The sequence below is a fragment of the Gavialis gangeticus genome, unplaced genomic scaffold (assembly GCF_001723915.1).
Source record: "Gavialis gangeticus isolate Ggan-Ray unplaced genomic scaffold, GavGan_comp1, whole genome shotgun sequence".
In the NCBI taxonomy this organism is placed as follows: domain Eukaryota; kingdom Metazoa; phylum Chordata; order Crocodylia; family Gavialidae; genus Gavialis; species Gavialis gangeticus.
In genome coordinates this window covers 12124-22395 of record NW_017728985.1, presented here as the reverse complement: position 1 = coordinate 22395, position 10272 = coordinate 12124, and the positions used below count along the sequence as shown (strand labels likewise).

Sequence of the window (10272 nt, the reverse complement as noted above, 5' to 3'; positions counted from 1 at the left end):
AAATCAGGCACAGGGAATGGACGCTGTTCTGGAAACACCAAAGCTGGACTTGTTTCCAGTAAACAGTTATAAATTTGGATAAACTGATTATCATGTAAACTTTCCAAACATTTTCAAGCAGATGGGTTGAATTATAACTATAGTAATTTAGCTACTGAAATCTGTGCTGGCAAATAATTCCTAGTTTGCATTTAAAAACCTGAGGAAAAAAATATCTAAATTTGATTTTTCATATCAAAATAGAGTAAAAAATTAAGAGAAGTGTGAAAGTAACAAAGCCCATGTTCTTGTAAACAGCAGCATTTATACAAATGCTGGTAGCTATGTTTTGTTACACTAAAAATAGTTCACTTTGTCTGAATAAGCAATAAAAAAGTAGGCTGTGGATGAAGGTGTGGAGGGGGATCTAATCTGAAAGTTAGAAGGCAGGCTTTCAGGGTGGCCACCCGTAGCTGCTCTGAATTACCTAAGAGGAGAAAGTTGATTTTTAAAAGCTTTTCAGGTATAAAGGCTGATAAGCGAGGAGGCTCACGTTAGCAGAGTGAAGACTGTTCTTAGCTGGAAGAAAGCAGAGGCTCTTAACTGCTTATCACGTAATTTTCCACAATCTTGAATCCTTTCAACTTGAACTGTTCTTTCATTTGCCAGAATCAGACATGAGCTGGATACCAGGTCTTGTTCGTTGTAAACTGGGTAAGTTCTATTTTGTTGCTGCTTTACTTCCAAGTTGAACTGCATGATAAATCCCTCTACCTGGCAGGCAAACCTTTTAAAATTCAACTATACCCAGACTTTTCCTTGTACATATGTTTGACTCTGCCTCCCCTGCCACTTATCTAAAGGTGACTGAGCCAAAAACTAAATGGAGACTTTCCTAGCCTGAGTGGCAGTTGCAAGCTGCCTGTAAAACAATCCATTGGATGCATCTCTGGTGTCCCCCCTTAGGAATCTTTTAGTTATGGAACACTTTGATAACTTAAATGCCTAATGTCCACTGATGTTTTTGTACAAGAATACTTCCTAGAATCTGTAGCTCATTCCTTGTCCACAACCCTGGGGTAGGGAGGGGTCATCATGTTAAGATAATGGGGAATACTGAATGTCTGAAATAAAGAACACAGTCAATCTTCAAGCAACCTTATATTTAGAAGTTGTGTAAAAATAGACACTAGGGGGCAACTTTATTTTTCAAATGTAAAAATGCACTTCTAAAGTGAGTCATGTTGTGATGGATACAGTTTTTAAATACAAGTCAGGTTCAGTGATAGTACTTGTGATGGATGCCTGCTATTAAATATTTACTTAATCTTCTCTCTAGCTTAGTCAAGTCTAGTGAAGCTGGTCATATCAGACTACAATTGCCAATTCTACCCTTTAAGTTTTAACACTCCTTTTTCAAGGGCTTATGTCCATGGTATCACAGTTTTGGCTCCCACTTTCCAATCTAGTTGGAACAGGTAGTTCCATACCTATTAGCATATGACCATTACTTTGCAAGGGAAGATAATTTTTGGATACCATCTGCTCAGTGTAGGAGTTCAAATTTAGTAGCCTATGGGTTAAGGGTGGCCTTGTTCCCTTCCGTTGTTTTTTTTCCCTAAATCCCTGGAGCACATTGTGCTCTGACCCTCAGACTGTGGAAAAACATTAACAGTGCATTGCTGATAAAGCCATGCAGGGTGGACTTCTAGAGTTATGCAAGCATTCCATGTCTCAGTCTCTGAAAGAAGACCAAGACATTGCCCAGCATGTTCATTCAATAGTAGTACAATGGCACAAACATTAAACCAGCAAGATGGTTTTATTCACATTGTGCTATCAACTTAAGTGTCCACAGAAAGACTGTTTGCTTCTGTCCCAACTTGACCTCAACAAGAGAAGTGCAAGACACCAGTCACAAATTCTCCAGTTCACATCTGGCAGCTATTAGGTCAAATAATAACTGAGAAGGTGGCTCAGTCTGACCCAGGGATAGGAGTATCACCTCCACACAGCCTCGGAGAGGCTGCTGCTGTCATCCAAAAGTAATCTAACAATGCTTAAAAAACTCCACCTCATTTCTTGATTCCACGGAGTCATGGTTTAAAGCTCGGATAAGGAAAAGTCAATGCAACTAAGAAGCTAATATTCAAAGGGCCATTTTGGTTTCACTTGAGGGAACTGTGTGATTGTGCACTGCCAACCAGCCTTTGCTGCTGCATACACGAGACTAGAGTGCTAAGATAACATCATCTCCTTTGTTTTATCCAAAAATAGGGCAGAAGTCTGAGAGCAAGTACTATAGACCTGATCAATTAGATTTGAGTGATTTTTAACCTTTATCATCCTATACTTCAGAGCTCAAATATAGATACTTAAACATGACTACAGACAAAATTCAGTGGTGAATATTGCTAGCATGCTGTGTTGCATTATGTCAAAAAAACCCTTGAAAAATGCCCTAAAAATAAAAAGGTAAATGATTGTGCATTGCATGATGATACCGTTAGGTGTGCAACTTTGGTTCATGCAAAGTCTTCTGTCATGGACAAACTGCTGATAGTTCAAGGATTCATGAAGATCCTGGCATATGCCATCTTTTCAGCCATGTTCTTTCCATAATACCAAATGAATACTGTGGTCTGGCATACTGGTGGCAAAAACCAGGCCCATGTCATTTTGACCATCTAGTCCATTTAACCAGGAGATTTCACCAGCCAAGAAGCTGGAACCTCTCTTTGACTTTCGATATTCTGGCAGAGGCCAGCGGCTAATCAGTTTTTCTGTCCTCAAATCCATTATATACAGGTAGCTGTTATCAAACAGCAGGGCAAATATCTCTCCAAAGCCCAGCAAGGACACATTTGCAAAGTCAGGAGGCTTGATAACCCTGGGGAGGGAAAAACAAGTATTTATCTCATTGTACATTAGCAAGCCTGCCTTGCATGAAACTGCACTTCCAACATACAAGTGTAAAAAAGGGAATGAAAACCTTTAAAGCAGGGGTAGGCAAACTTTTTTGTCTACGGGCCAGAATGACCCATCCCAGGTCACAGCAAGGCAGGCAGGTACTAGGACCATGCTGGAGCTGGCATTCGTCTCCCCTGTCCAAGGGAGATCACCTACCACCAAATGCTGACAAAGTCACACATCTGTTAGTGGGATCCAAATGTTCCATGGACTGTGGGCTGCCAACCCCTGATCTAAACAAAATGGTCTGACCCAGTATGGCATTTCTTATGTTCTCACATTGATTTTCTAGGTGGATGCACAGTATTAGTGTCCAAATTTAGAACTTAGGATAAATCCAAACTACATCTTGCTGGAAGTCTACTATCCATCCAGAAAATCTATTATGTAATCTGAAGTTGCCATGGCTCAACTGTTGTTCAGATTAAAGAGCACAAACTACTCGGAGTACTTGTATTTGAAATAAGGAAGAAAAGCACAGCATAGACTTATCGCATGATTACATTGCTATCTTGCAAAAGTCAAACCTGAGAACATAATGCCATGGGCAAAAATACAGCTCATTTGTAACAAATGTTTAGTTTGGAGTGTCAACATGAACCACCTAAAGTGGCAGGTGGTTCAAAGTAAAGTTACTCTTTACTTGTTACTAAACACCCAAGATTATATACACTGAACCAATAGGCCCCTGTTCTCCCTATGCTTCAAGGTCGAGTCACTTTTGGGGGCTTAAACCTCTGGCTGATAGGTGGTAGTGTTATTCCTATAGCAAAGGCCTGTTCTTGGGAAGCTTTGATCCTGGCTGCAGACACTGCTCTGGGTCTGAACATTCAGTTGAGAACAGGGTCCAAATAAAACCCTACCCTGCTGCCTGACCACCACCCACAGCTGGCAGAAGCTTACTACATCATCCCACGGATGCTTAGGGGCCTGCAATAAGGTCTCAGGTTCAGGAATGCCAGCAGAAGGGGACAGTATCTATATGTTCTTATACTACTAAAAGACTCCTTAATATGGCCAGGCGAGTTGCTACAAACCAGCAAAGTACTACTGTTCTTTCCCATGTGAACTTGTCAGCTACCAAATCTTTTTTTCACAACTAAACTGTAAGTGATTTAGGTTGAAAAACTATTCAAGGTGTGAAAGGGTAAGAGAGTCCTGGTGCCAAGACAAAAACTAACAATACATTTATGTAGCAATACCAACTTCAGCTTAGCAGTTTTTATCCTAGTTTAACCAGAAGTGCACATTTGAAGAACTTTCATGAGGGTTGTTAGTTATGTAGCTGATGTATAAGGTATTATGTGGATCTCAAAAGCTATACAGGTACTCTTGCTTGTTATCTTTCAATACTAAACTTCATGTACATGTTTGCCTCAAACTGAAACTTTTACCTGAGAATATCATAGCTGGCAAAGTCCCACTGGTACAATCCTAGAGCTGAACTGCACACGATGTATTTGCCATCAAAGTGCAGTCGGGGCTGCAGTGAAATGCTGCGATCTTCAGACACCGACAGGGTTTTTAAGCATTTGCAATTTATTTCCCTTCCAATAGGCCAAATCTACAAATCAAAAACAAAACAGTGTGTCAGACTGCAAAGGACACAACTTGTGAGTTGCTGCACAAACACAAATGCAGGGATCACTTGGCCCATACTGATAAAGTGGACATTCTGAACCAGGAACAGTTAGTGAATTTAGACTAGTTATACATATTTTCAGAACTTTCCTCTGGAACTAAAGCTCCTGACTAGACAGCACAAAGTACCGTGAGGCTCTGATCAGTTGGCTCTTCAGTTAACAGAAAATGTTATCAAAGTCTGTGGCATTTGTATTTCACCAAATGCCTTGAATCAGTCTTTCCTGACATCAGGAATATGGCAACACAGGTGTCATCTATCTCTGTCAAGCATGGTACAAATACTGTAGTATTTGTCTTTTGAAGTGCTGTGTGCTATCACAATTCAAACAGAGGTATGGGTAAGTTGTGGCTCTTTGGCTAACAGTGGATCCTCATGATCATCAGGACAGTGTTATTAACTAAGTCATTTCAGATTTTTCTTATTTTCAGAGGGACTTGCTCTGCAATACTGATACAGTATGTCTTGCTGAAGTTTTTTTAATGTCAGAGGATTTTATTTATATTGCCCCTTTGTGTTCAGATAAAGTGAATATGAGCAACAACATGTTTTTCATCAAAAATCTGGCTTAGCCATTTAATTTTGTATTGCAGTAGTAGTTCCAATAAGCAGATGAACACTCTGCAACTTCAGACTACTTAGAGCCCTCCACCTCCCATAAATGCTTGCATATGTCCTTTGCTTGAGGGAGTAGGGACACTGGGCAACCACTGCCTGTGCTTGCTCTTTTGCATTGCTGCACACCAGGGTTGCCACTCAAGCAAGCCCAGCCATCCCAGTACTAGTCGTTTATTTTGGTCCAAATGTGTGAAGAAAAACATCTGTCAGCCATTAGAGGCATTTGTCTTGTATACGTGTTTGCAGAGTATACAGAGTATACAAGGAAGTCAGTGTGCTTTACCAGCTCCAGTAGATGCCCTAGGTGTATAAAGCATTCTATGCCCATTTGTCATGATATCCATTTAGACAAAGTACATACCTTGATTTCATATTTATCTGCACTCAGAAGAATATAATCCCCTGGACTATGCATGAGAGATTTGACCTTGCACTTCTGCAAAACCACCTACAATTGAAAAAATAATTAAATGGGACTAAAATTCATACAACAGGTATTTTGATGGCAAATTACCTACCCAAATCTAGTCTTAAATTTCTCTTGTATATATTTCAGTTTTTCAGTTACTTGGTATGTCACTTGTTGCTTTGGAGAGCAAGCGCTCTTAAAGAAGAACACTTAGGGTATGCCCATACTGCAGTCACAGCAGTAAATGCAGCATAGTGTAGAAATGCACTAACTTCTTGGCAGCGTAAGTCAGCCTAGACTGAGCTCTGTGCTACTGCAGTTAGACTTCTATCAACGCCAGGCAGCAGAATTAGATTTAAAACTAGTTTGCATCTACCCTGCACAGCAGAAACCTTTGTGACGGCAGTGTAGGTGTATGTACCATTAGTCAAGACACAGAAACTGAACACCACACTATTCCTGTTCCCACTGCTAACAACTCACTGTGCCAGACATTCCACTTATGTTAGACATCAGCCCAGAAACCCCTTGAACAGCAAAGGACAGAGTTTGGCATTTCTGTATCCCCATTTGGGGGCATTGTGTTCATTTTCCTTTTTATTTTTTTGGTGTGCCAGTCACAGAAAAGCTGCACTAAATAAGATCACTGGCTCTTTTGTTATACTTACACCTTAGAAGTGGCTTGGATTCAGTACCTTGCATTTGTTCTTTGTACCAAACCCTGAAACATAGCATCATTCTATTCACTCTGCAATAGGAACTGCATGTTTAAGGGGAAGGTGGGGGGAAGGTCCCAGTATAGCTGTGCAAGTGCCTCTTCTGCTGAACAGTTATTTTATAATATCAGAGTTCTTTGATGGACCATAACCCACAAACTTATGCTATCTCTTCTCTGCAGGGCTACTAACAGTCCACATACCTCTATAAAAGCATAATGCTCGAGACACGGTACAGGTATGTAACAAACTTGTTTCACAAATGCTTTCCAAAATACTGTTAAAATCAATCCAACCCTACCTTTGTGACCCATTCTGTGTGTCCAGTAAGTGTATTCAGGCACGTTCCTGTTGATAAGGCCCATACTTTCACAGTGAAATCTGCCGAGCCACTGACCAGGATATCAAGTTCATCATTGTAATCCACACTAAAAACTACAAGCAAAAAGGATTTGATATAAAAAAAAAAATACTGGCTCTTCCACAGAACCTACTCCATGCTGTGACATATGGAGCTTATGGTGGAATGTGCTGCCTGTCATGCTAGGTTTCCACTGCTGGACTAGACACTAGCTATTTAGTCATCTTGCTAGAACAGCACAAGGTGCATCATGCCCATGGCCCAGCATGGCTACGCCTTGACTTTGCCAAGGAGAGGTGCTAAAGCAGCATCCCTACTTCCAAGTCTACTTTGGCAGTGTTTTACCCCAAAAGAGCCAAGATGGAAAGCAATCCAAAATACTGAATAAACATGCTTAGACCAGAAATAAAGGGCTCAGTATGCAATGGTCTAAGACTCTAGGTGAAAACTTGGCTTCAAACCTAATTTGACTAGTGGACTTCAGTTGGAGAGCTTGACATACCTGCACCCGTGTGCCCTCTGAAGTGTTGCGTCTTGGCCCCTGAGCTCCATTCCCAACAGGCTACTGTGTTATCAAAGGATCCTGTCACAAGCTTTTGTTCATCAAACTTCACAGCAGCACAAGTGTGTGTCTGGATGCCATATATGCACTGCCCTGTGCTCACGTCCCACAGCTTTGCAGACAAGTCATCTGAACCTAGAATTTGAAATAACAGGCTAGGGGGCAGCATGGAACTGGCATCTCTTCCCCAGTATAATATTGGGTTTCACCCAGTTACATCTTAAATGTCATGTTTTTGACCAAGTAAGTAGGTGCTCTACCTTGCCCAAATGGGAGAGTAAGTGTTCTGTTTTCAGTTTGGGTGCTAGGTACCTGGCCTCCCAGCATCCTACATCCACTTCTTTAACACAACTTCCAGAAACTCCTGTCCCAGTTGAGAGCAAACCCTCCTATATGCCAATGTCTTCCGGAAGTGCACAGGGATGTTCTGGAATTGAATAGACTGATTGAACAGGCACAGCTTTGGAAAGCCCCAGACTTTGTTGCACTCTGAAGCAGCTAGGACTTTTAGTTCCACTTCAGATAGGACAGAGGCATCCAATCCCTTTGAAAGGGAAGATGGGAATGATAGTTAGCTTAGCTCCTTCCTTTTCACCTGCCAATTCCAATTCCCTCCCCGTCTTCTCCAAAAATACCTCACAACCAACCTACACTGTCTGCTGACCCACCTGTTTTGGAGAGCCAAACAAAGCCTACTACACCTGTTTTCAACACTAATTGCTTCAGAGGAAAACAATGTGCTCCTCTTCATCAGTTTTAGTCCTGCTGGCTAAGGAAGTGGAAAACTAGACCAGAGAAGAGAACCAAAGCTACTGTGGCAATTTTAATATACTGATCAAACCCCAGAGTATGGTCAGTCCTCCCAACTTATTTGACTAGTGTCACGCTTGTTATGGTTCATAACATTAAAGAGTAAGTGACAATTATAGTGATGGGCTCCTGAATTGTTGCTGGGAAAATTTCTTTGCTGCATGCCCTAGCAGTAAATGTTAACCTCCTTACTCTTCACTCTTGTAGTTTATGTATTTAATATAGGAACAAACACAATAGGAATTGTATCTGATCATTCTATAGAAATGTAGCCTGACATTCCGAGATGCTTTTGCTAAATTCCATCATTTTGTGGCTGCAGTCTTTATGAAGGAAGGGGCAGACAGCACCACCAGGGAGTGATACAGGCAAGCAGTCACGGTAAGTAGTTTATAAGCCTTCAGACAGACATTTAAGGTACACAGAAGACTGCACTGGCCTACAGACATAATGCACATCATAACAGTTTGTCATGTTCCACTGTGTGAAACAGACCATCCTCCACCCTGCCCCCTTTATGGTGACTGTATGTTATAGACACCAAGTGGTTAACTTAAGCAAGGCACTCGAATGTGGAGAGCATTCCCTTTCTGTGGGGCAAAACAGCATTTTTGTATTCCTGAATGCAGTTGCCATTTCCAAGCACTATATGGAGTTCTGTTAGTTTTACCCTCTTGTTGAACATAATTACAAGGGCATTAAATCTCCTTGCTCCTTTTTATTTACTGAAGGAACTGGTGAACATAGAGATGCCTCCATGTTCATTGTGGATACCTTTAAGCGACTTACTTAAAACAACACTATCAGTGTTAAGTTGATAAAGCACATCATAACTGCTATGAAGTAAACAGCAAGATGGGGAAAATGAAAAATACTTAAGCATCATAAAATATCCAGAGGTTCCTACCTGTACAAAGAAGTCCATCTTTATAGTAAAGTGCATATACTCTGGCACTATGTCCAATTAAAGAGGAGGTCTCAAAGGCTTCATGGTCCTTCAGTTGCTTCATCCTTAAAATAGCCTTCAAGTAAACCTTCTTCCAGTGCAGAGGGTCCTGAACAGAGTCATCTATCTGCCAGCCCAAATTCTTACAAGCTGTCTGCCACACCTCTGTACAGGCACTTATAACCTTATTCCACTGCTTAGAGACGAGGCAACATGTGAGTAAGGTCTGAGGATCGAGCCATTTTAGCAAATAAAAACTGAGTTCCAGTGGAAGAAGTTTGAGGAAGTCCCTCTTGAGAAGGATCTCTAGGTTATTGGAGAGGTGCCTGAGCTGGACTGCTCCACTCAAGCTAATCAGGTGATCCAGAGTTTCATTTTTCTGCAAGTCCGTCAGAGAAAGAAATGCAACAGAAATGTTATCAAGCCATGCTTCAAAGTCCTTTTTCTCCATAAGGTTATGGAAAAATCTACCTGTGGTACATCAAAATATTGTATTAGTTCTATTCAAAAAGAAAATGTCATCATCTCATCTTTAATTATTGGTTTATCTGTACTCTCAAGCCCAACACCGACTGTTTGAGTCACTGTGTTAACTATATTGTTAAGTATTCAACACCTGCAACATCACGTTTGAAGATTATGTATTGGCTGTTTCACAAAGGACAGCCATCGCAACTTAACACGCATATCATCGGAGACGAAGCATTAGCGTTGTTGCAGCACTGAACGCTAGTCCCGCCTCGCGAAGTCTAAAGCCTAAACCGACCGTCTGAACCGCAACCCCTGAACTCCTCAGAGCGGCAGTGCCAGAGGCAGGTTGTTGGTGCGCGCTCGTGAATACATCCACGCTGCCGCTCCCTTGCTCTCATACAAGAGGGAGGAAAACCCTGCGGTGCTGGGGCACAGGGTGGGATGGCCAGAGTAGGCCTGGCTGAAACACCCCAAGTTACGGGGCCCTGCACCGCTCCGGACACAGGAGGACGGAGTCCGCCCGGGTGCTGCCGAGGGCTCGTCCTGTCCCAGGTGCTGGCATGCTGCTGCAGGGCCCCTGCCCTGCGGAAGCCCCAGCGCCGTGACCGCAGGGGAAGGGCCCGGCAAGCAGCGCCGTGTTCAAGCCAGCCGGCGCCGGGGCCCTGGCGCGGACACTCCGTGCGCGGCCCCACACATGCCCCGCGGAGCGCTCCCCTCCCGGCCCGCTGCCCCGGAGCGGGCCCCGGGCACCGACCTCAGGCAGGCGGAGCAGTGCGGGGCGGGCCGCG

At 42.6% G+C, this 10272-nt stretch overlaps 1 protein-coding gene across 2 annotated transcripts; it reads right to left on the bottom strand.

Moving 5' to 3' along the window:
• Positions 1-266: 266 nt before the first annotated feature.
• FBXW2 (F-box and WD repeat domain containing 2) lies at positions 267-10272 on the bottom strand. Of its 2 annotated transcripts, XM_019513949.1 has the most exons (7): positions 10239-10272; positions 8975-9484; positions 7198-7392; positions 6636-6769; positions 5571-5657; positions 4344-4513; positions 267-2869 (listed from the first exon to the last, which is right to left on the bottom strand). In XM_019513949.1, exons 2-7 carry the CDS (start codon positions 9462-9464, stop codon positions 2581-2583), a joined length of 1365 nt encoding a protein of 454 aa, XP_019369494.1. In that variant the 5' UTR covers positions 9465-9484; positions 10239-10272; the 3' UTR covers positions 267-2580. The 2 variants fall into 2 exon arrangements, with proteins under 2 accessions (XP_019369494.1, XP_019369484.1); XM_019513939.1 differs by lacking the exon at positions 10239-10272 and having other exon boundaries at positions 8975-9570.